The sequence below is a fragment of the Cotesia glomerata genome, linkage group LG5 (assembly GCF_020080835.1).
Source record: "Cotesia glomerata isolate CgM1 linkage group LG5, MPM_Cglom_v2.3, whole genome shotgun sequence".
In the NCBI taxonomy this organism is placed as follows: Eukaryota; Metazoa; Arthropoda; class Insecta; order Hymenoptera; family Braconidae; genus Cotesia; species Cotesia glomerata.
In genome coordinates this window covers 22,328,960-22,356,379 of record NC_058162.1, presented here as the reverse complement: position 1 = coordinate 22,356,379, position 27,420 = coordinate 22,328,960, and the positions used below count along the sequence as shown (strand labels likewise).

Here is a 27,420-nt window from a genome sequence, read left to right as displayed (position 1 = left end):
ATATCAATCAATTATTAATATATTTACAATTGTTACTTTATTATTTATAACTACTCGAGAAAAAATTTTTTAGATTTACGTAGATCTTAATTTTAAATAAAATTTCTCTTAAGGGGGATAGCCACTAAAATTTAAAAAAAAAATTTTTTTTTTTTTATTAAATCAAAGTTTATATATTCAAAAATATGTATCTAGAGTTTTATATGAAAATTCCGAATATTTTTCGAGTTATAGTCATTTTTGTGACAGCTACAGAAGCTACTTCTTTTAAACTGATGGGATCTGTAATTTGCATAATATAAATATGAACCGATTTGCAACTTTTTTTTTTCGTATTCGTCTATTCAGTAACTATAGTTGATAATACTAAAATTAGCCGACGTTTTTAATTTTTTGTTGTTTTTTTCATTTATTAAATTATAACTACAAAATATTTTTAAAAAATTGCACGTGTAGTTTTTTAAATTTTTTACAAATGAATTTTTTTTGTAATAATTTTTTCAATAAAAAAAAATTCTAAAAATTTTTAAATGTTGGCTAACTTAATTTTCATCTATGGTTGCACGTAGGGGGTTTTGAAAATTTTGATTTTTAAGATTTTTTTGGGCTGTTTAAATCCAAAAAAATGAGAAAAAAAAACGTAAAAATTTTTAATATCTCGTCATTTTTTTTAAATCCAAATTTTCAAAATCCTCTACGTGGAACGATAACCACATGCTTGCAGATTACAACGCAGTTTGTTTTTTTTGTTTTAAATAATCCGTTTTTTAGTTAGAGATCTAGTTAGGGAAATTTTTTGGCGCTCCACAAAAATGCTTATAACTTTGTAACAACATGATATTTTTTAATCAAAATTTAAGAGAATGATCTTGAATGTATACTTTATAAAACAAAAAAAAACTCGATCCCCAAATTCCTTTATTATCTCAGTCAAAAAAATTCCCGAAAATCATCTAGTTTTTCGATCCTCACAGTGGCTCGGCTGCCCAATTTTAAAACACAATAACTGCAAAATTTTTATACCTGATTTTTTTTTTAGTATTGCTGCATTTCTTACAACTTTTAGACCTTAATTTCAAGTACTTTTTCTTGAAAATATTTATATTCAAGTATTTTCTATTCATAAATCAAATTTTTTATCAATTTGGCGCGCTAACTTTTTTTTAATAAGAAACATTTTTAAAAATCTTAAAATTGTCGAAAATCTGAAGAATTTCTTCCCGAATAAAATCTACAAATATACAAAAAAAAATTCAGTCATTTGGCTCAGTCAATTCGGAAGCTCTCAACATTTCGGCAAAAAATCCGGTAGACCGATGGAACAGTTCCTTCGGCGAGCCCTCTTCGACTATTTTTCCCTCGTGGAATACGATGACTCGGTCGCAATACAGCAGAGACGTTACCCTGTGCTGTAAAAATATAAAAAAAAAATTGTTGCTCCTTAAAAATGATACGATTTGATCTAATAATACTCGAGGTCGCAAGTTATCTCGTTATCTTATTTAAATAAAAAAGAAAAAAAAATATGCAAATATATATGTGGTACGTTGAGATTACTAACGATTACTCGGCAGTGATTGTGATACAAACCGCAATCGTTATGACAGTCTTGTCCTTAAACGTTTTAGAGACAGCTTGTAATAAATTTTTTTCTGTTGACGAATCGAGAGCACTTGTGGCTTCGTCGAGTACCACTATCGCTGAATCACGCAAAGTCGCTCGTGCCATGCTTAGTAATTGTAATTGTCCTGATGAAAAATTCTCACCGCCTTCACGTACTTCCAGATCTTTATTTTAATTAAAGTACATAAAAGCAGAAAAAAAATTAATTAATTAATTTGTTTATTAATCAACTCAATTAAAATAAAAAAAATAATAATACTCACTGAGACCTTCTGGGTGCGAAGCAATTACATCCTTCATTTGTGCGAGTTCCAACGCAATCCAGAGTTGCTCGTCATCGTGCTCAGAAAGAGGATCTAAATTTTCTCGAACTGTCCCGCTGAACATAATAACGTCTTGCGGAATAGCCGACAGCCTTGATCTGAGACTTGCCAATGACACACGCTTGATATCTATACCGTCGATGATAATTCGTCCTCGAGATACTTCCAATAATTGGAAAAGTGCCATTACAGTCGACGATTTTCCGCTGGCAGTTCGGCCACAAATTCCCAATTTCTGTCCAGCGGGAATTCGGAGATTCAGATTATTCACAACTGCGTCGCAATCTGGATGGTAACGCAGTGAAACGTTCTCGAATATTATTTCACCTTTTTCTGGCCAACTTTCTTCTGCTACGTATCCTATTGATAAATTTTGTTTTAACAAGACTTGACATTTTAAAATAAATATTAAAACATTATTTCTTATAAAGGAAACAATATCGTAAACAACTACCGGCTTTTAAATAAACAAGTTAATGAAAACTCTTATGTAATTATGATTTTTTTTCTATTTATATTTATTATTTACGTAATTTACTTCAATGCCAGTTTCATAAATTAATTAATACCACGTGTGAAGTATTCTTTTTCTCATCTATTGGAAATCATATATCTTTTCAAAAGTATTTTTTTTCTGTGGTACTGTTAGGTCTTTTTTTATACTTTATTATGATAAATTGTAAAGTTTGCAAACTTAAAAATTTATATCCCATTTTATAGCGTTTTTTTACCATAAATATGTACAAAATTTATAAAATTTTCTTGTGAGAAGAAATAAAAATAAATTTTTTTTTATTCAACGCTACCTGTTGACAATATTTTTAAATATATAAGTGATTACGGATGTGTTTCCACAACGAGCAAAGTGAGTGCGCTCACAAACAAACGCTCTAAAATTTATCCACTAAGTTCATTCATAAATTTGTCTGCGCATTTGAATGATTTTTGTAATTCATATAATTTATGCATTGTTCCATTTAGTGCTACACATCATACTGCTAGATAAATAACTGTAATTACTATTATTATCATATCCATTACTGTTTAACTACTTTTATTATTACTATGTATTTATTTATATGTAAGGCTCTTAGGGAGCTAAAGCTTCAGGGTCTAAAATTTTGATAAATAAATAGACAGTAGTAGTGATGTGAAGCAAAGTATGTCCTCGTCATTTGACGTCAATTGACCAACTAAAAAAAAAAAATGACCGTCAGTCATTTTTCGAATTTAATGGCAATCCTCGCGAAATTATGAATAAAACGACCTAAAAAATTATTAAAAACTTGACCGAAAAATTTTTGACGCTCATTTTCCATCTAAGTATAGTTGAGCAAGCCAGATTTGTTTATTACCGTCAGAATTTTTAGATAAACTTTGTTTTGAATATTTAAAATATTTAAGTTGCATACACAGAAAGAAAAATTTCTTGACTGGAGAATAAAGTTCTTGGCTGAAGAAAATTTTTGGATGCCTGAAGGAAGACCGAAGTTGTGTTGGCTAAAGTAAAAATTTTTCTTGAAATTCTATTCTTGGTAGAAGTAATTTTTTCTTGATTCAAATTATCATAAATACTTAATACAATAAATTTTTATATTTGATCAAGATTTTTAAATACTTTAGAGAAACAGCGCCACTTAATTCAACTGAGAAAAAAATTTTCTCATCTGTAAAAAAATTGTTCTCTTGAATATTTGATACCCATTTTATATTATTTTAGCGTGCAATTATACATATTTAATAGGGCTGTACAATTTGGCCGGTTAGGCTGGCTAAAAAAGTTAACTAAGTTACTTAGCCAGTAAGCTGGCCAGCTTAGCTAATTTAACCGATTAGCTGAATTAACTTAGCTAATTAGCCAAAGGCTTAACCGGTTAACATAGCTTAACTCAGCTAATTAGCCAACTGCTAAACCGGTTGAATAGCTAATTTTTCATATGATTTTTGTTGTACACTGAGGTGCGTACAAGTATTGAAATTAATGTTAACCTCGTTTTTTGGGAAAAAATCATGAAGAACAACAGAAAAAACGAGAGTAAAGTAATTTAATGACCTATGAATTAATTTTTTTTTTAAATAGAAAACAGTAATAGAATAATTTATTAAGTGGATCATTCCATGTCAAATCGACCAATAGTTAGAATCGACCCCTTCCGAATTGGATGAAATTTGGTCACAAGTTTACTTTTATCATAAAGCAAAGTTGTGCCAAAAGAAAAAGTTTTGAAAATTTTTTTCAAAAAGTTATGCAAAATTCAAAATTTCACCATTTCCGGTTTTTCAAATTTATTTTTGTAATATCTCGGAAACTATTATAGTTACAGACATGAGCCAAAGTTCATTTTAAAGGGGATACTTAGGACTATAAAAAAAAATTTTTTTTAGGTAAAATTTTTGAAAAATCAAAAAATGGGAAAATTTTGAAATTTAAAAAATCGTGAAAATCAAAGCCCGCTATGACATTTTTGGCTCATTTTTTTTTGCAGAGTATCTCTTACTAATCTTAAAGTATTCTGAAATTTTCAAGAGGGTATTCTTTCTTTTTCGAAGATATAAATTTTTAAATTTGGGAAAAAAATTTTTTTTTTTTTTTAAACTTCGAATGATAGATAGATAGATAGATATATATTTATTTGTCCTTAGAGCCGAAGCTCCCTCAAGGCCATCAATAAGCAATACATTTTATATATATATAAGTATACAGTATAAAAATACAATTACAATAGTACTGTAAGTTTGATAATATAACAACAGCAAGGTTTTAAAGTTACCTAAATACAATAAAGTTACTTAATAAATTTACAGTAGTTAGTTAGTAAATTTATAAACACTTTGAGACCCTTTGAAACAGAAATTATAATTAATTAAACAAATATAATAATGATTTTAATTGTCATTAGCCAGAAAAAATGAAAAAGATGCATTTTGAAATTCAGGAAGATTATCTACAGTTGTCAGCCCAGGTGGCAACGAGTTCCAGATACTTATACCATTGATTATAAAAGATTGTTCATACATATTACTACTTGCTCTTGGCAAACGCAAGTAATCTTGTCTAATGTCTAATGATGTTAAATTAAATAATTATTTAATTTTGTTATTCTCAATAATAAAAAAATGCAAATATTATCTGTACTACCATCAACACGGAAAGAACAAGATGATACTGGATATCATCCCAGATTATACTGATTAAAAAAAATTTCAGGTAGTAGCTAGTATAATCCAGATTACAATGAGTATAATCCAGAAAATTCCAGGATATTTTAAGATTAGTAAGAGATACTCTGCAAAAAAAAATGAGCCAAAAATGTCATAGCGGGCTTTGATTTTCACGATTTTTTAAATTTCAAAATTTTCCCATTTTTTGATTTTTCAAAAATTTTACCTAAAAAAAAATTTTTTTTATAGTCCTAAGTACCCCTTTAAAATGAACTTTGGCCCATGTCTGTAACTATAATAGTTTCCGAGATATTACAAAAATAAATTTAAAAAACCAGAAATGGTGAAATTTTGAATTTTGCATGACTTTTTGAAAAAAATTTTCAAAACTTTTTCCTTTGGTACAACTTTGCTTTATGATAAAAGTAAACTTGTGACCAAATTTCATCCAAATCGGAAGGGGTCGATTCTAACTATTGGTCGATTTGACATGGAATGATCCACTTAATAAATTATTCTATTACTGTTTTCTATTTTTAAAAAAAATTAATTATTTCATAGGTCATTAAATTACTTTACTCTCGTTTTTTCTGTTGTTCTTCATGATTTTTTCCCAAAAAACGAGGTTAACATTAATTTCAATACTTATACGCACCTCGGTATACAACAAAAAGCATATAAAAAATTAGCTATTTAACCGGTTTAGCAGTTGGCTAATTAGCTGAGTTAAGCTAGGTTAACCGGTTATGCCGTTGGCTAATTAGCTAAGTTAATTCGGCTAATCGGTTAAATTAGCTAAGCTGGCCAGCTAACTGGCTAATTAACTTAGCTAACTTTCTTAGCCGGCCTAACCGGCCAAATTGTACAGCCCTAATATTTAACGAAAAAAAAATGGTGAAATATTATTTGAACTTCCCATTTTACATGTTAATCAATAAAAATATTAATGAAAATTTACTTCTATCTTTATATTTAATTTTTTGGAGCAAGAGAGAAATTTTCTCAAGACAAGAAAATTTTCTTCTATCAAAACCTAAATTTTTTGGAGCAAGAGGCTGAATTTTCTCAAAACAACAAGATTTTCTTGACTTGAGTAAATTTTCTTGGATTAAGATACCTATTTCTTAAAGCAAAAGAAATTAATTTTGTTGGAATAAATGAAATTTCTTGTGTCGAAAAAAAATTTTTTTTTCGCTCAAGAAAATAATTAGGAAGAAAAATATTTTTTTGGCTCAAGTGAACCTTTTTTCCTGTGTATGAAATAGGTTGGTTTATTTTTCTTTTTGAGAGGAATTTTCGTAAAAAGAAAAAAAAATGCTCATAAATTTTTACGACTGACCAAAAAAAATGCATTTGCTGGTCAATTGCTCGTAATTTGACCAAAGTTAAAAATGACCATCATTTCACATTACTAGACAGTGGTAATAAATATCAGTCTTATTTTTTACAGTAACTAATAAAAATTCATAATTTGATCGCAATATAGTGCAAAATATTCGGCTATTTATTTATCAATATTATAAATTAAGTTTTAAAATTTATTTGTATTTAATATGAAGAGAAATATATTTTATAAAAAAAAAATCTTATTTTAACAGATGAATTAAATAATTGTTTTAATTAAAATAAAGAAGCAATTTATTGATTAAAGCCTACTTCTAATCTATCAAACTTATTTAAAATTAAATAACCGAGCTAAAAAAATAATTACCATTCTCGCGATAATTTTCGCGAGCAGTCTTGATATAAGCGCTGATTCTCGCTACACTTCCCATGTACATTTCAATCTCCGAAATAAATTTAACAACCCAGTTCAAATAAATAGGAACCAAAAACGTGTAATTTATAGCCAGGCCAACTAATGCCGGTGTTACACGCTCGGGATACAACTCCGCAGAAAGTAAAGCTGCAAATATTGACGCAATAACTACAACGGCGCCTAAGTAATCCTAAAACAAACATAAAATAATATAAACTCGTTATTTAAATAAAAATTTACAAAATAAAAATACCAAAGCAATGCCCAGCCAGCGACTGCTGGTGTTTAAAATCAAAAAGGCGTTTGTGTTTGCGTCCAAGCACTCAATCATATCGTCCATAAATCTATCTTGCTGTTTAGAAGCTCTTAAAACCGGGAGACCCGTTAGTGTTTCTGAAAAATGCGCGGCGACTGGTCCCCGGGTGCTGAAAAATTAAAAACAATTTAATTTAATCCACACGGAGAAAATTTTATAATAGAGTTTATTATCTAGTTATGGTAAAATCTATTAACTGAATTCGATAGTAGTAAATATTATTTAAATAATTATGTAAACCATCTGAATTGCAGTAGTTACCATCCTGATGGTAACTACTACTATTATGATGGTAATCAGTAATAATAGCTTTTATTATTTTAACTAGTTACTACTATTATCAAAGCGTAATTCCTAATATAATCTGATGGTTGCAGTTACCATCAGTAATAATAATAGTTACTATCTAAGCTAGTAAAAAATATTTAAAAAATTAAGAATCTGCGTTAGCGTGGATGTATTTCTGAATTAACTAAAAGCAGTTGTAGCGCAGTGTAGTGCACAAAAAATCGGAATTAAATTCGGATTGAATTTATATTTTAATTTTTATTTGTCTAAAACAAGTTTCAACGCCAAATTTTTCAAAAAAAATTTGAAATTTCCAAAAAAATCAAAATTTTCAATAAAATTCAAATTTCAAAAAAAAAATTTAAATCTTACAAAAAATTTTTAAAAGACATAATTTCCAAAAGTTATGTCAGTCAAAGTAATCAATAACAGCTCTAATATTTGGAAATTTTTATCATATATGAATTTAAACGATTGTGTTATTACTTGTTTTAATATTTTAAAGGAAAAAATGTACATAACTAAAATATGGATGCAAATAAAGAATTTAATTAAATAAATGTATATTATTTTTTCTTTCAGAATTTTTACGATCTGAGATGGTTACAGTTACCATCTTCGATTATAGCAGTTATAATTTTTAATAATTACAATTATCATTTTTGATAGTAATCGTTACCATTATTAATAATAACTATTACAATTGTCAATTGTACCACCTATTAATTTGTGACTAACTAATTTTATCACCATTTCAAATAGTAGGATTTAATATTTTTGTATAGTAAATAGTATAATTAATTTTTTTTCGTGCACAATTTAATTTATTCCACAATTTAATGATGATGATGATCATCATCATCAACATGATAATGACCAGTAATTAATTACAGTAAATAAAAATATTTACCTGCCCTCAAGTCGCTGGAGTTCACGAGCACTTACGCGATAAAATCTCTGAAGGAAAAAATACGCTAGACAGGTTGGTACTGCAGCTAATAAAAACCACGGTGATATTGCGATGTTTACTATTATTGCAGACCCGCAGAGTAGAGCGAAGGACGTGAGCCTCTGGAATGAAGTTGAGATTTTTTTATCAATTACTCCGACATCAGCGCTAAAGCGATTTAAAATCCTTCCGATCGGAGTGTGCTCGAAAAAAATCATCGGGGCGCGAAGTACAGTCGCGATCGCTTTGCGATGCAATTTTTCTCTGACGCGTGTTCCTGCCCACTGCCCGGCCGCGCTATTAAGCGCCGCTAGAATAATTGAACTCACTGACAGGATTATGTACATCTGGAAGTAGAAAACCGTTTGCTGGTGTGTGCTCATGGTGATTTCAGACTTGGGAGGGTTTTTTCCCAAAGCCGTCCATTCGCTGAGCCAGAGATCCGTGTAGACTCTTAGAGCCTGAAAAAATTAAATTATCAATAATAATAATGAAAATTTATTAATACATTATAAAAGTTTACGAACCTGACATCCCAGCGCTGCTGCAAGATAAGTAAGGCCTGGAGTTATGCCTCCGGCTTTTAGATAATTCAACCAAACTTTAGTAGTCACTAAACCACCATCTTCCTCAATTCCTGTAACCTCGGGAAGTTCTTGGCATTCTGTACATTTTTCTTCTTCCAGGTTCTCGCTGATTCCTGATTCCGTAGACAAAAGCCGTCTAATAGACTGTAAATATTGATATGATTAAAAGAAATTAAAAAAAAAGATGAGTAAATGGAAGTAAAGACAAAATTCTTCTTTGACAAGTTATAAAATTCCTTTTTATACAAGTTTTATTACTTGGTTGTGTTACTTAAATTTGTTTTTTCTTGATAAGAATAGATTTTTTTTTTTTTTTTAGAAAGATATCTCATTTTTTTATGACAGAAGCAAAATTTTTTATGAGAGATAATAAAATTGAAAAAAAAAAACCCGGATAAAAGCAGACATCATAAAATGATCAAATATCTGTTAATTTCAGTTTAATGTCTACTTTGAGTCGAATAATAAAAGCCACACTGAAGAAGAATTTGTTAATATGTCATAAGAATAAGCCTCATTAATTTTTAATGAATGATTTTTTAATGCAAAATAATTTAAGGTAAAAGACCCTATTAGTGGCACCTTTAACCCCTATTAGTGACACTTTTTCTTTCAATGAATAAATGTTCTACTTGGAATAAAAATTAAAAAATTTTTTTGATCTAAGGATCTTAAAGATTAGAAATAATATATTTATTATTGAAATTAATGATTTCATTAATTGAATGAGTACCAAAATCAAAGAAAATGTCAGTAATGGAGTCCCCGTCATTAATGAGGTCTTTTACCCTATTAAAAGTTAATGAAACGTGTTTGATAAAGGATTTGTTCACTTCTAATAAACATTTGTTAACTGTTAATAAATACTTATTAAATGTTAAAAAACATTTATTTACATTTGATAAATGAAAAAATTGTTTCCAAACAAATGAATAAGGTAAAAGACCCAATTATTGACACTGGCTTAGTTATTGACACTTGCAATTTTATTTTAATTAAAAAAAAGCCGACTCCAATAAATTAATAAATATAATTTGTGAATTATAAACTTTAAGATAATTGGTTGAAAAGAAAAATCTGAAAAGCGGTTAACTTTGCCGGCAATCTCTGCAGCTCTCTGCATTGATAAAAAAGTTAACTTGATTTAATCAAAAAAATCTGAAACCAAAAACTCTATTTTAAAGAAAATCTGTTTTTTTAGTCAATAGAAAAATTCTTAATCCAAGAAATTATTATTGGCTCAAGAACACATTTTCCATCAAGACTTTACTGTAAGACGCTCTAAGAGACTAGTTTTCCTTCGTTATTACAGTCAAACGGTTATAGGAATAATTACCAGAGGATATTATAAATTCGTCTAGTTTGGAAGTTTTTAAAAACAAGATGTTTGATTACTTATTTAATCTTGATGTTTGATCTTTAATCATTAGTCAATTCTTTTTTTATTTTTATTGTTAGTCCTTAATTTCTTAGTGAACTTTATAAGTTGCAACTTCTTTATAATTTAATTTTTTTTTCTCTTTCACCTTTATCTTTAAGATTCTTTAAATTGTCAGTAAATTCAATATTATATTCACATTATTTTTCTATTTTTTTTTATTCATGATTTTTTATTTTATCTTTGCATTAATAATATTATTTACCCTAAAAATACTTTTAATGTAAAATGCTTTAAATGTATATAAATTTAAAACTGCGTAATCATTAAAAATTTTATGCATATTCTCTCAATGCCATTTGGCCTTGGCTTTGGCATAATTATAAATAAACTAAACTAATTTTCTTGAAATTGGAGTTCTTGGTCTTGGTTCGAGATTTTTTTCTTGAATCAAGTAAACTTATCGACGTTCTAATTAGCGAATTGTCTAACTCAGTTATCGTTGTCGAAAAAATTCGAAAAAAGTGAATTTTTTTAATTTCTCTAAGATTTTCAGTTCAATCAGTTTGTGTTTAAAAATACATCATAGATTCTAAAAAACTGCGTGGAATTCTGCCAACCGCATGAAAATCGATTCATTCATTTAGAAATTATTGCAGTTTAAAAATTCAAAAAATACTGTTTTATTAAACTTCTATCAGACTTTTGAGCTCGAAGAGCTCAAAGGCATACAAAAGCTATTTCTTTGAGCTCAGAGAGCTCACAATAACACAAAAATAGTATTTTTGAGCTCGAAGAGCTCAGAAACGTCATAAGTGGAATTTCAAGCGTTTAGGTATGGAATTGGCGGGAAGTTGCAGGGATGGCCTTTAGGGTCAACCGTTTTCCAGATTTTTCTTTTGTATATCTTCTATTTATGCTGTCTTTTGAGTCACAATCTTTCATTTTGATAATGACTATGTTTATGGTTTTTCATGTACTTTAATTATACTCTACTGTATTTTTGCCATCTGGCTTTTTGCTTTGGCATTTAAATCTGAATAAATAAAATTAATTATCACTTTAAAAAACAATTTAATATCTATAAAAAGTATAATATTTTGGTTTAGATCGTTTAAATAATTTATAATTAGACTATTGCTACATCAAAATGTTAAAAAATCACCCTCTAAAAAATAAGGAGTTAGACCAATTGCTAATTAGACCGTCGTTATCTATCAGTGGACTAATTTCAAATGCAAATTGCTCCAAATTTCACCAATTACATTTTAGAGCTTTTCGAGCTCAAAAAAAAATCGAACCTTATTCTCAGTGTAATGTTCCCATTCCGGATTAGTTTTACTAGAAGAAGTGGACATGAGCCTCTTCAACCCTTTGCGGTCTTTATTAACCTCATCAGCGGCTAAAATCCTTCCTGAGAAGAACTGCCTTAGAACGCCGTTCTGTCCGCTGTCAACAGTGTGATGCCTCTTGCGAGGAATAATATGATGAGTTTCCAGCATGGTGGGCGTTGAACTTTGTCTCAAAACCGGAGGCGGATGCTTGGCGGGCTGTAGACTAGTTGCTCTGCTGGCCATGCGGTGTTTCCTGGTCCTTTTTCGAACAACTCCCCACTCGTCAGCGACCGGGAGGTCTGTCAGATCATGAGCCAGGTACCTGGACCCTAGCATCATCGATTTACGAAGTCTCAGCGGCACAAAGGCCGGCGGAGACACGTGGGCGTCCTGGTCAGTGATCCAGGAGCCGTCGCTCGCGTGCCGGTGTTTTACTGAAATCCCAGCGATGCGAGAAACGAGTCTGACAAGGGACCACCGATCCTTCGCTGTCTTGGGAACAGTTTGATCCTGGACTGAGATGTCCAAGCGCCTGCGAGCGGCCTCCCGCCACTCTTCCACCAGCTGGGGGTCCGTCAGCTCGATGCTGGACATCATACCCATCGCTCTCACCTGGCAATTCTCCATCGAAACAACGTGATGCGCTGCACGAAGCAATTCCAGCCGATGCGTTACCATAATCACCGTTCTGCCTTTCCTCAGGAGAAGTTTCTGGATCGCCTGGTCGAAGATATGCTGACCCACTTGCTGGTCCAAAGCAGACAGAGGGTCATCGAAGATTACAGTGTCCGCGTCGCTGTAAATCGCCCGAGCTATTGCAATTCGCTGCTTTTGTCCACCGCTTAAATTAATTCCTTTTTCACCAATTCTGGTCATGTCTTTTCCTGGAAGAATTTCCACATCAGGCTGCAGAGCGCAGGCTTTCAGGACATTTCGGTAGCGAGTGCGACTGTACATTGACCCGAAAACAATGTTCTCACGGAGACTGGTGTTCAATAGCCAAGGACGTTGAGGAACGTAGGCGAGATGTGTGTCTCTGCTCCAAGAAACTTGTCCTCTTAATTGAGGAATCTCTCCCAGCATGGCGGAGATCAAAGAAGTTTTTCCACTTCCGGTTTTTCCGACGATCAAAGTTAGTTTTTCTCTGGGGATCACCAGGTCGTCGATTTGGAGGTGGGTGTCTTCTCCTAGGGAGAACACGCCTTTGATGTACAGTACTGCTGGTTTCATAGGCTCCGGGTCTTTTTCGAACACGGTATCGGAAGAACTGGCCTCGTAGGTGCTCAGTACTTGGAAAGCTTGACGATCTTCGTCGTCTTCTGTTATGTTTCCTAGGGTTCCAAATGTTGCGATACTTTGGAGGTTCTTTTCTTCGTCCTGGAAGAAGTTTATGTTGTTAGATTTAGTGAAGTTAATTAAGCATGTACTTATTTAAAAATTGAAAGTTAATGGATAAAATTTTTTATGATTTTAAATACAATGACTGGGCCCATAACCTATTGCAACAAGAAGTTTTGCGGTGAGCACGATATCTTCAGGTTGAATTATCGAAATTCAAAAATCCAAAATAAAATTGTTAATGTAAGATATCATCTTGTAATTAATCGAAGGAATTATGAAAATATTTATTTTTAACAAAGTGGTAACTTTATAAAAAAAATTACCGATTCTCGATGAAAATTTTAGCTTCATATTTTTTATAAAAATACAAAATATTTACCGAAATTATTAATCCTTGGATAAATTACTTAAGTTAAATTAAATTACTCGATAAAATACTTTTTGTATTAAAAATTTGACAAAAAAAAATGAAATTCGGACTTTTTTTTTTCTGAAGTTCGTCAAAAATCCAATTTTAAAAATTTTTTTTGATCGTAGTTCACTCGGTGTATTTAATTAAGTATACCGATTAAAACCCCGCCGGGTGTCTTCAGACCGCTATAACTTTAATTCTACTAAATGTTTTTAGCTGTATACTCTTGAAATATGTGTAAAAATCAATGTGTGTAAATCAATGACAAAATGTTCAAAGTTCTATCTCTTCATTGGTCTTTACAAAAAAATTCCAAAAAAATGCTCAAAAATCAGGGCGTCAAACCAGAGGACTCCTTTAAAAAATTGTGTAAAAATACGAGACTGATCTTATCAGTCATTTTTAAAAAATCTTACTCACCAACTTTCAAACGACAGTTTTGAGAAAAAGCTTTACAAATTTTTTTTTAAAATTTGAAAATACTTTTTTAATTAACATTAAATTTTCTGTATACAAAACTTTAATATATCTACAGTTTTTTCAATCTGAAGTGCGTACACTGAAAAAAAAATGACTTAAGAGAAAAATTCTTGATATAAAGTAAAGAAATTTTTCTCGATTAAAGTAAATTTAAATAATTCAAGAAAATGAAACTCTTCAAAATAATTTTTTTTTGTTCAATAATTTTTCTCTTGAATCAAATTAATTTTTTTTTTTTCAATGTAAGTTAAAAGACCCAATTATTGACACTGGCCTAGTTGTTTGACAATTTCGATTTTATTCTAATAAAGAAAATAAAATATTTTCAAAAAATCAATTATCTTTAAATTTATAATTCAAAAATTATATTTGTTAATTTATTATAGTCGATTTATTTTTTTTAATTAGAATAAAATTGCAAGTGTCAATAACTAGGCCAGTGTCAATAGCTGGGTCTTGTACCTTATAATCTTTTATTCTCACACATTTATTATTAAAATAAAAATTATTACAACTAAAAATTGCTTATTGTGTAAGAATTTGATAATTGTTTGACTGTCAATCACTTACACTGCTGACAGTAACCATGGACGTCCGATGGTCATTATTCTCGAGATAATTTTCTCGAGTGTTGGGCACGACATCGGCGACTTCTGGCAGGGATAAAAAGTCCTCAAGTCGCTTTGTAGAGATCTTTAAAATACATATTTAATGAGTTGAGAAATAATTGTTGGCAGAGTAGAGGCTGTAAAGGTGTTTTGAATATTTAATATTTACTATGGCGTTTAAAATAATCGGAACGATAACGGGAAAGATGAATAGTGGGACGGTGAGCTGGGAGAAGAGAGCTAAACTTGCAAATACGTTCCCCGCATCCAAATGGGTCTCTTCCAGCCAAAAGTACACGCCGAAGGTGAACAGAGTCATCAATACTGACGAGGCGTGTGTAAGAAAAGCTGGTAAATAAACAAACAAATTTATGAATTGATATTATTAGTATTGATATTAATAATTGTTATTTGTTAACTGAGCTTCAGTGTAAATTAATGCAAAGTACTTATAAATCCCCAGTAAATCGAGTCCTTGTCAAGTAGAGTCAATTCTTCATCACGACTTGTTGATATTTTTTTCTCAAAAACAACTTCCCACGCACGCAGCTTGACCAGTCTTATGCCTTGAAGTACTTCGTTCAACAGCTTCAGTCTTGCGTCACTTTTTTCCTGGATTACACATCATTTTTAGTAATTACCTATGTTTATTAATAATCTGTTATATAAATCGTAAAACTTTACGGCTATCGATTTCAAATTCCGCGACATTTTCTTCCCCAGAAGTAACTGCATCGGCGTGACTATTAAAATGCAGCAAACGGCTCCGACGATCGCACTTATCCCCAATTTTATGTACAGTAAAAAAATGATTACACCAATCTAAAAACATAAAATAGTTTGAATAATTAATTTAAAAATTTGGTTGTTTTAAAATTACACAACTCAATGCTTACATTGTGATAAAAATAATCATAGAAGAAATATATATTTATTATTATGGTACTGAATTTAACAGACATCTTTTTTATATTTTTAAAACAGTTAAATTATAATGAAAAAAATTTAACAAAATAATTCCACATGTAGAAATTTTAAAAAATTATAAACGCGAATTTTTAAAAATATATTTTTTAAAATACTAGCATGAATCGCGCGCGAGAATTTTCAAAAAACCAATTTTCTTAAAATTTATAATTCAAAAATTATATTAATTTATTACAGTTGGTTTGTTTTTTTTAATAAAAATAAAATTGCAAGTGTCAATAACTAGTCCAGTGTCAATAACTGGGTCTTTTATCTTATATAATTATTAAATACAAAATTAATAATAGAAAATATGTAAAAAACAAAAAAAAGTAAACATATCAGTGAAGTTAATAACAAATAAAATTAATACAATCAAATTAATGAAAATAATCTCGAGCGCTTACTAGCCTTTTAATGTTTACTACTCCCCCCCCCCCCCCCATAAAAACCCCATAGAAACCTCAATAAAAATCCCATACAGAAATCTCCATAGAAGCCCCATAGAAGACCTCATACAAACCCCATTACAACCTCCCCCCGAGACAACGGCCCCATAGAAACCCCCATAGCAACCGTTGCTAGGCAACGCTCCAATAACAACAATTGCCTAGCAACAATGCTTCACATCTTACCAAACCAACTTTTTATTTGGAGAATTGATTAATTATAAAAATTTTAAGAATTGTCATATGTCCGCTGATTTTAGCATCATTTATTATTTATGTTTATTTCGAAAAATATTCATAATAAAGCTCAAATTATAATTACAATCATCTTCATCATCATTGTAAAAAATTTTTGTAAAAAAATGCAACACCACCTGTTAATAACATTGGCAACGGATGTGTTGGCAGAACGAGCAATGTGAGTGCGCCAATACACGAGCGCCAGAAGCCCGAAAGAACAAGATTATACTGAATAACATTCCAGATTATACTCAGTGATATCTTTAGTGAAAAGAATTTTCAGATAGTAGCTAGTATAATCCAGATTATACTGAGTGATATCTGGATTATACCTATTGTAATCTTCCATTTTCCAGTAAAATCTCAGATTATACTACGTAAGATCCCACGGAATATAATCCGAGATTGTATTCTGTAGAATTTGGATTATACTCAGTAGAATCTTGAATTATACCCAGTGATATCTGCGCCATTTTTTTTCTAGTGCCTGCGCGTGAAGTGCTGTTTACAATTTATGAATTATACTAGCCACGGTCTGAAATTTTTTTTCACAACCGATGTCACTGAGTATAATCTGGAATGTTACCTAGTGTAATCTTGTTCTTTCAGTGTAATTAACACAATATTTAGCCAAATATCGTGATAAAATGAGTGAATCTAAATACTTATCAATAAAAAAAATCTGGAAAACGGTTGACCCTAAAGGTTATCCCTGCAACTTCCCGCTAATTCCATAAATAAGCTCTTAAAATTGCACTTATGACGTTTTTGAGCTCTTCGAGCTCAAAAATATAATCTATATGTTATTTTGAGATCTTTGAGCTCATAGAGTAAGTTGATCTAAGCTTTTGAGCTCTTCGAGCTCAAAAGTCTGATAGAAGTTTAATAAAACAGTATTTTTTGAATTTTCAAACTGCGATAATTTCTGAATGGGTGAATCGATTTTCACGCGGTTGGTAGTATTCCACGCAGTTTTTCAGAATCTATGATAAACTTTTGGACACAAACTGATTGAACCGAAAATCTTAGAGAAATTTGAAAAATTCACTTTTTCCGAATTTTTTCGACAACGATAACTCACGAACCAATCAAGCGATTTTCACCTTCTTGGTGGTGATCGACGTGATTTTTTAGGCTCTAATAATAATTTTATTTCGTCAAAAATGATCCAAAAAGAAATGTCGAAGTTATGTGAAAAAAACACTTTTTTCGAAATTTTTCGTTTTCGATAACTCTTGAACGAATCAACCGATTTGTACTTTATCAAAAAGAATAAATACTAAACTTCTTTGTAATTAGATTTCTAAAAAATGTTAAATAAAAAAAAATCGTTTTAAATTGACAGCTGAAGATTTTAGAACAAGAGTAAAGTTTCAAATCAAATAACCTTAGTACATACTTTTAAAACTTTTAAAAGGACCATAAAACAAACTTTAACTCTTAAAATATAATGTTACATTATTTAAAATCGTTATCGACTTGTTTACAGAACTTTTTTTAAAATAAATATGCTCTCGACATTAGGTGGTTGGTAACATCTGTAAATCTGAATTTATGGGTTTAACTTATACTAACGAAAAGACATTTTGCACTAGAACCCAATCTTGATTTTGCGTTTGAGCTGTGCAATAACTATAAAAAAAAATAAATGGTTATGATAGTTTGTTTATTACTTTTAACGGAATTGCCCAGACGTAATGGCCGATCCAAAAAAAACTCATGACATTGTAAGCATCCTCGGCCATTAAATTCGTCAGAGTTCCGATGTCTGCACCACTACGTAGATTATTATCTTTGTCATTATCACCCGTCTTTCCAATTTCTTCTTCCAAAAACCCCCAGGAGTATAATCGCAGTGATTTATGGTAGATTAAAGCCTACAAATATTTATAACAAGGTATAAATTATCAATATAAAATATAAAAAAATTAATTATTTATTTATTTATTTAGAAAAAAAAAGTCAAACCTGAAGAGCCGTTCTCAGACGAATACCTTCGACATTAACAAAATGCGTTGAGGCCTGGCTGAGGGTACTTTGCAAAATGGTTGCCATAAATATAACAACACCCAAAAAGTAGCCATTGTCCATTAGCTGTTCCATTGTAATGTAGTTACCACCCGCGTAGGTGGCGAACGATTTTTTTCTGGTTGAGTTTTGAAGTACTTCAACGTAGTCAATTATTTTTGAGATTGCTACGGGCCCAACGAGAGTAGAAGCGTCGCCAAATAACTTGAGGAGTCCTCCAATGCAGAACGAAACCCAGACGCGTCTCCAGTAGCATTTCCAGAGTGAAGGTTTTGATCTTTCATTCTTTTAAAATGGCATTAAAGTTAGCAGTCACACCATTTTAAAATTTTTTTTTTAACAAAAAAAATTATTCCAAAAAATTATTTTTAAAAAATTGCATTTCTAATTTTTTTTTTTTTAATTTCTACGTGGCAATTTTTTTTTCTATCTTTTTCCAAAATTTATTTGTAACAAAAATTTTTAAAATTATTAAATATCTGCTAAATTAATTTAATTAATTAAAAATTATTAATTGCTAAATTAATTAATTCATTCTTTTAAAATGATATTAAAGTTAGCTATCACTTGACCAATTTTTTGTTTTATTTAACAAATTTGTTCCAAAAAATTATTTTTAAAAAACTGCATTTTTAATTTATTAAAATTTCTAAACGTCGATTTGTTTTTTTACAATTTTTTTAAGTAATTTATTTCTTAAAACATTAAAAAAATTATCAAATATCCGCTACTTTAATTTACATTCGTTTAAAATTACATTCAATTTAGCTGTTCCTTGACAATTTTTTAGTTTTCTTTGGTAAATATTTACAAGTGAGGTCCGGCATTTTAATTTCCATTTTGTTTAACGAAATTTCTATTTGATTTTATTGATATATTTTTTTTTGAAAAATACATAAAAAAATGATGACACTGAAGTTAGCAGACGTCTAAAAACTTTTAATTTTTTTTGTTAATTAAATTATAACTAAAAAGATATTTATAAAAAATTGCACTTATAGTTTTTCAAGTTTTTTAGATGTAAAATTTTTTTTTTAATTGTTTAATTGAAATTTTTTCAATAAAAAATTTCTATAAGTTTTGAAATGTCGGTTAACTTCATTTTCATAAAAAAATGAACAATTAAAAAAAAAAAAGTTGATATTACAATTTTGACAAATTGTACAAATTGTCAAAAAAATTTATAAATTTTTTTGAAAATTGTGATATTCAACTTTTTTTTTTTTAGAAGGAAATTATTCCGATCCTGACATTTTTTTTTTTTTTAAATTGTTCGTTTTTTTATGTACTTTTCGAAAAAAAATATTTTTTTTCTTTTTCACATTTGTTATGATAAATCCGCCGTAAAAACAAGCAGAATAAAAAAAAATAAAAAATGGTAATTTTTCACCTAGATATGGCCAAAAATAGGGTGGACCCCACTTGTAAGTAATTACCTTTGATGATATTAAAGTTATCAGTCACGAAAATTTTTCAATTTTATTTAACAAAAAAATTTGTTTAAAAAAATTATTTTCAAAAATTTGGATTTTTTTATTTTTTTTTAATTTTTACATGTCAATTTTCTTTTCTAATTTTTTTTTGCCATAATTTACTTAAATTTCATTTACCTTTTCTTTAACAAACAAATTTGTTTAAAAAAATTATTTTTAAAAAACTGCATTTTTAATTTTTGAAAATTTCTGCATGTCAATAATTTTTTTTATCATAATTTATTTTTCATGAAAATTAAAAAAATAATTAAATATCTGTTAAATTAATTTTTCTTCGTTTAAAAATTTATTAGTCAAAACAAATATTTAATTTTTTTCATTTTAGCTTATGCCAAAAGAATTTTTACCTTTTGGTCCTCGTAAATTCGTCGAAATTTATCAAACTGAATGACTGTGGTTTCCTGCTCGGGCAAGTCTCCGAGATCGTTGAGATCAAGAGGGGCGCGGTAGCCGCGTGAGAGAAGACCCACGATCCAGTGAAATGTCAATTTACTGAGGAGAACTGCGTAAGAGTGTTTGTAAGACACCCGATGAGTACTTCCGGGTCCTCGTACATCATAATGTTTACTCTTCTTAACCTAAAAAGGTACAGCATGTAAATTATTTAAATTAACCACAATAAATTTAATCTTTAGTTTAGTTTTATATTTATGTTTGTGTTTTATAGGTTTATTAGACAGACCAACGAATCACTAAAGCTCGCATCAATCGGTAGGGAATATTTTAGTTGGATTTTATTTTTACCAATGACTTACGATGAGATAAAGAGACCAGGAATCAACACAGGCTAGTAGACCGCACAGCGAACTTGTTCCAATGGTACTGATCATACGAACATGGTTGATAGTCAAGTCGTTGCTAAAATTAAAATACTTGAGAATTACCATCCTGTATAATCATAATAACTATTAATATGTTATCATTCTTAATTTTAGAATTGCTGATGAGTGTTTTTAGAACAACCCGATTTTTAGTACCATCAATTGTTTTCAACAAGTTTGTTGAATTATTTACATTATTTTATTTCAACAATCAATAATCTGATCCTGAATATTTATCAGAATTTTTTAAAGTTAATTTTTACAAGATCAGATAAGCAGAAAATTAAAAAAGTTGATGAAATTTCAATAATTTTAAGTGGGTATGTATTTTGAATCATTTCTTCTTTAATAATATGTAATTCAGGTAATTATTTACAAGTGGGGTCCACCATTTTAATTTTCATTTTTTTGAACGAAATTTCTATTTGATTTTATTAATATATTTTTTTTTTTAAAACATAATTAGATGAACAATTTAAAAAAAAAAGTTGATTATCACAATTTTAACAAATTTTCAAAAAAATTTATAAATATTTTAGAAAATTGTGTTATTCAACTTTTTTTTTTAATTGTTCGTTTATTTATGTACTTTTCAAAAAAATATTTAACAAAAACATAAAAAAAAAAAAATAAAATAAAATAAAATAGAAATTTAATTCAAAAACATGAGAGCCAAAATTATTTCCAACTTTTGAAGGCAAAAAAGCTACACGGAAAAAAGTAAACTGTAAAAAATAATAGTTGATTTATAATAAGTAATGATCAACTGCTAAAAATTACCATTTCAACCAGTAAAATCGTGATTATAATAATCACCATGTAATATTTATCATTTAAATGCTACAATTTCTTCTTAACATGGAAGAAAATACTATTTCAAACAGTATTATTCGCTATGTGAATGTCGAAAATGTTAAAGTATAATAATTAAGAATTTTGACTTTGATATTAATCACTTCGTACCTAAAAAATAATCACATGATATGTAAAAAGTATAAAATACAGTTACTAAATTTCTAATACAAGCAACGTCAATATTTACAAAGTAAAATGGTAAATTTTAAACGCAACGCTAAAAACGAAACTATAATTATTGACTTGCTTGGACTGGTAAAATATATATTTTATGAGTAGAATTTTTACTGTTTCAAATGTTAAATTCTTCCAGAGTGAGGACCTCCTTCTCGTCATCTGATTTCCCCCTCATAGTATGGACTTTATATTGAAGCGGCAATTTTTACTGTTTAAAATTGTAATTTTTTAAGATGTGAGAGTCGTTATTTACTATAGTGACAGCTACTAATCACTTATTTTCGATATTAAATTATAAATTATGGCTTTACACTTTCTACATTAAGTTCTGTAATATTTATATTTTTGCCACCCCGATGTCCGCTTTACTGTTTGAAACTATAAAAATTAACCCTAGACTGGTCAACGTATGAGCGTGACGCCGCGCTCAATTATATTTTTTTAATTTCATCTTCAATATTTACTAAAATTATTCAAAAAAATTTGTCTTTGTTCCTTGAACATTTTAGAATATATTAATAATTTTTTCAAACATCTTCGAAAACGTTAAATTGCTGAAAAAAAATTTCCTAAAAAAATTCGCGGGGCTTTCCTCATCGCTTGATCAGAGTCGTAAGTAGTTTTTTATCGGCGGCGTTGCCGAAAACACCTTTAGTCTCTGTCTATCAAACGTGTATGATCTGACAACACTGTACGCTCTAAAAGCATTGCGACAAATGCCTCGTCACTTGACCAAAGTCGTTAGGTCGCGTTTGTTGACCAGTCTAGGGTTAACCGGAATCCGAGTGAATTTTACAGTTTAATTTTTTCCGTGTATTAAGATCTTTATTTTTTTCTTTTACTACACTTTTCATCATAAATATGCCGTAAAAACAAGCAGAATAAAAAAAAAAATTAAAAAATGTTAATTTTTCACCTAGATATGGCCAAAAATAGGGTGGACCCCACTTGTAAATAATTACCGTAATTGATTTACATAACCACCTTTTTTTTTCTTTCTTAAATTAACATTCAGTTTATTTAAAAAAACAACTCCCGAGAAAAAATGTTTCTATATAATCATATATAATTGTATATAATCATATATGACTATATATGATTATATATGGAATCACATATATAATTATATACAATTATATATAATCATACATGGTTATATAAGGAATTGTATATAAGATTATATATAATTATATATGACTATATATGGAGCAATATACATCCATGCAGGATTATATATAGTTCCATATACAATTATATATAATTATATATAATCATACATGATTATATACCGAATTGTATATGAGGTTATATATAATCATATATAATTATGTATGACTATATATGGAGCAATATAAAACTAAGCAAGATTATATAGTTCCATATATAATTATACATAACCATACATGATTATATATGGAATTGTATATGAGGTCATATATAATTATATATAACTATATATGGAGCAATATACAGCCAAACAAGATTATATATAGTTCCATATATAATTATATATAAGTATATATAATTATATATGCTTATATATAATTAACATATATAAAAATTTTTTCTTTGAAAAAAAATTTTTTTTTGGTAATCACGAAAAGTGTAAAATGATGTTTATAATTACGTTTAAATAATTCTGAAATACAAAATTTGTTACATTTCCTATGAGATGTTTTGGTCTGCTCTGCTACTACCTAATAGTAAAATCATTATTTATTTTATTATTTAAATAAGTGTTATATTATAATGAGATTCGGTCAAATAAATAAATTATGAATTATGACTATCCAAATATATTATAAAATCAATTTTTATATTATATTTATGATAAACTCATATGATAGATTATCTAGATCATTAAATCATTGTCATCTGAGATAGCAGCACAGCAGACAGAAACTTCAAGACGCACGGAGATCACTGAAGTTAAGCAGCATTGAGCAGGGTTAATAGTTGGATGGGTGACCGCTGGTGTTATAGCCGTAAAATTATAGCTAGATATTCTTTTTTGCATTATAATTGGTTACAGAGAATTGCGTAGGACCATATTAAATACTATATCCATAAAATTAACCCAATAATTAATTAGATGTAATAAATATATAATTAAATATTGTTATATATAATTATATATGATTAGATATGATTATATTTGGCCATTTTTCATATATAATTATATATAACCAATTTATATATAATCATATATAACCAATTTATAGATAATTATATGTAAATATTTTTTCTCGGGCTGTTTTTTATGGTAATAAAACCAGCAGGCATCTGAATATTTGAAAATTTAAAATAAATAAATTATTAGCAAAGAAGAAATAACTAAACATGTATGCGCATATTTATAATAACTTCTAATAAGATATAATTTGTTTACACAAACAGATTATTTTTTACGGTAATGAAAACAGCAAACATCCGAGAGTTTTTCAATGTAAATAACCCATTCATAAATAGTAATGAATAAAAACTGGCGAGTAGTGTGTATTTTAAAGAGGTAAGTTACTAAAAACAAATCCGTTAGCAGACATCTGCAACTTTTATTACAATTTCTTGGAATACTCATATAATATTAACATCTTATTTGTTTATAAGCTTTCTAACGATTAATTAAATTTTCATTCCAGTAAACATATCTTCAGCGATGAAGCTTAACCTGAGCATAAATAATAGTTATAAATATATCCCATGTACATTTGTATCTTAATATGTTTATATATATACCTTGTTAAATGTAGCAGTCTCCAGAGTCTCGCGACGGCGATGGTTATAAAAATTCCCCCGGTGACAGCTAGACCAAGGCCATCCCTTATCTCAGTTTGCCGATGTAGAATCCAGCAGGCGACAACAGTCACCAGAGAAATGCCCTGGCAGAGCGGTACTTGATCGATAACGGCTTCAGAGAACTCAAGAACAACCACAATTATCAAAAGCAAGCTCAGAACACTGCGTAGATTGTGCCAAGGAAGTAAGCCGCTGCACCTGTTGGAATATCATTTCACTTCCATACAATGCCACTCTCAGTAGTTGCGCTCTCGCGCGAGGCTTAATAATATTCAAATTAGTACAGTATGTAGACATTATTTATTTTATCGCTTAGCATGCCAACTTATTTAAATTTATACATTTTTAAATAATCTTAGAAAGTTATTCTTTCAGCGATACATTATTTGATAGTACCCGCTCTATCCTTTTCAAAGAACTCATTTCTACGAACAAATTCGTCATTTTTAATCATTATATCATGAAAATAGAGTTAGCCGATATCTAAAAATCTTTATGATTTTTTTTATTAAAAAATTATTACAAAAAAATTAAAAAAAAAATTTTTTATGTGTTAAAAACTTCAAAAACTATAGGTGCAATTTTTTAAAAATATTTTTTAGTTATATTTCAATAAATTAAGCAAAATAAAGAAATCAAAAATGTCGGCTAACTTTATTATTATTATTATTATATCTTAATAATTTATTTATCTAGTTTTTTTCAATTTTTAATATAAAAAGTATGTAAGTATTATTTTTTATCAATATTAGCAGAATTATAATTATAAATAACACTAAAGTTAGCCGACGTTTTTATTTTAATTTTTTTTAATTATTGAATTAGAACTAATAAATATTTTTTTAAAATTACACTTAGAATTTTTGTAGTTTTTTACGAATGAAAATTTTTTTTATTTTTTCGTAATTTTATCAATAAAAAAAAATTCTGAAAATGTTTAAATGGCGGCTAACTTAATTTTAATTGATACTGAAGTTATCTAACAGCTGTAAATTTTTTTAATTCTTATAAAAAATCAATTACAATAATAAAAATGCTTTTAAAAGTTTTCTACTAAAAAATTTTTGGATTTATTTACGAGTGGGGTCAATACTTTTTTTTATGGTACATTTATGTTAAAAAATGTAACAGAAAAAAATAAAGATTTCGATAACTTTTTTGCCTTCAAAAGTTGAAAAAAATTTTGGCTCTCATGTTTTTGGATAAAATTTCTATTTTATCTTTTTTTGATATATTTTTTTTTTTGAAAAGTACATAAAAAAACGAACAATTAAAAAAAAAAAAAAAAGTTGAATATCACAATTTTCTAAAAAATTTATAAATTTTTTTGAAAATTTGTTAAAATTGTAATAATCAACTTTTTATTTTTAATTTTTCACTTTCTGTATTTTTCAAAAAAAAAAATATATCAATAAAATCAAATAGAAATTTCGTTCAAAAAAATGAAAATCAAAGTTGTTGACCCCACTTGTAAATATTTACCAAAATTTTTTTATTAAATTTTTTTCACAATAATTTTATTGCTATAAAATTATAAAAAAATTTTTAATGTCTGTCCACTCCAGTATCATAAATTGTGTTCTTAATAAATAAATGTTCTGTTTTAGAATCATTCGCTCATCAAAAAAAAAAAATAGAGGGCGTTTTTCATGGCAGTAAAAGAAGAAAACAAAACACAAAAATTTTAAGAAGAAAATCAAAGTGTGAAGAAATGTTGATTATTTTTTTTTTTAACATCAAACTATCATCAAGTCATCAAGACCAAGAATCGTCAGGTGAAAGGTAGCAAGTATGACAATATACTGAGTCAACTCGGGAATCCCGGTGTGCATATGAATAAAGGTAAAAATAATAAACTAAAAGAAGAACTTACACTCTGTGATCAGTAAATTTGTACTTGGCAATCAAAGAAACCGCTGCGAGAAGCGACAAAGTAACCACTGCAAGATTAACTAATTCGACCATACAATCGTACTTTGATGAAGCACTGGTTGTCATACGTATTGTCGTGCCGTTGGATGCATTCCATGTCCAGAGCATTTGCCAACCGGAAGTGGGTAGCAGCCTTAGAAATGCTGTCTTTTCACACAACCCCATTGTCACATAAAATTCAGCACATTTAATAATAATTTACAACACCAACATCAACAATAATAAACAGAGTTTTATTTAAAAAAGTATCTGGTATAACAGTGAGAAATTTTTCTAAGGTATCAGTAAACATGCTTGGTAATAATCTTCACTCTAAATCTAAATCTAATTGTGTACGTAATATATGTATTGTATATTCTCTCAAGTCAAACGTAATGTCGGTAGTAAAAATAGATTATTATTCTATACTGTAATGTATAGATAAAATTTAACTTTATTTATCTGCACTACGCAACCATTTTTTAATTTATTTATCAGATACATTTAAAACATAAATATATGAGGATGTATAGATATTTATTTGCATGTATAAAGAGTGACACTGAACTGATGAAATTAATTCGGACCCCATCGAAAAGAGTTGAGGTGATTCCCTCAATTATTAAATCGAGAACACTGGGTTATAAAAGTATTTGTCGGTCTAAATAACATTTTATTAATTATTTATTATTATTACAGATTACAGAAAGCCTGTCTTAAAAATTCTGATAAAAATTATTTGAGATAAAATGGAGCACGTGTTCGTCGCGATAATTATTCCTCGGATATGCCGATCCGCGATGGTAGGTTACGCGCGCGATACTGAGAATGAAGATCTCGGAGGATGAGTTTTTAGAGTTGCTGCCGAAGGTATATTCGACGATACGACGCGCTCGTGAGTCATCGGAGTGTTTAAAAAAGAAAAAATATTTAAATCAAATAAAATTAACAAGTTATAAGCACGCACCGGCCCATTAAATCGCCGAGTAGTTTATACCACTGTAATGTGTAATGTTTAATGTCATTACATTGCATTACTATTATTAATTCGTATCAACTGTTGTTGTTAATTAGCTCGAGAAAAATCGAGTGATACGGACGCTCAATACAATAAGGAAGTATTG

The 27,420-nt window shown here is 28.9% G+C and overlaps 1 protein-coding gene across 1 annotated transcript; it reads right to left on the bottom strand.

The window, feature by feature from the left end:
• Positions 1-1,188: 1,188 nt before the first annotated feature.
• LOC123265704 (ATP-binding cassette sub-family C member Sur) lies at positions 1,189-27,243 on the bottom strand. The gene is made up of 18 exons (XM_044729570.1): positions 26,259-27,243; positions 24,326-24,583; positions 20,492-20,594; positions 20,084-20,314; positions 18,184-18,528; positions 17,889-18,092; positions 15,245-15,382; positions 15,010-15,172; positions 14,730-14,908; positions 14,523-14,645; positions 11,687-13,096; positions 8,948-9,151; positions 8,382-8,881; positions 7,121-7,292; positions 6,820-7,057; positions 1,887-2,306; positions 1,591-1,787; positions 1,189-1,409 (listed from the first exon to the last, which is right to left on the bottom strand). Exons 1-18 carry the CDS (start codon positions 26,480-26,482, stop codon positions 1,254-1,256), a joined length of 5,265 nt encoding a protein of 1,754 aa, XP_044585505.1. The 5' UTR covers positions 26,483-27,243; the 3' UTR covers positions 1,189-1,253.
• Positions 27,244-27,420: the final 177 nt, after the last annotated feature.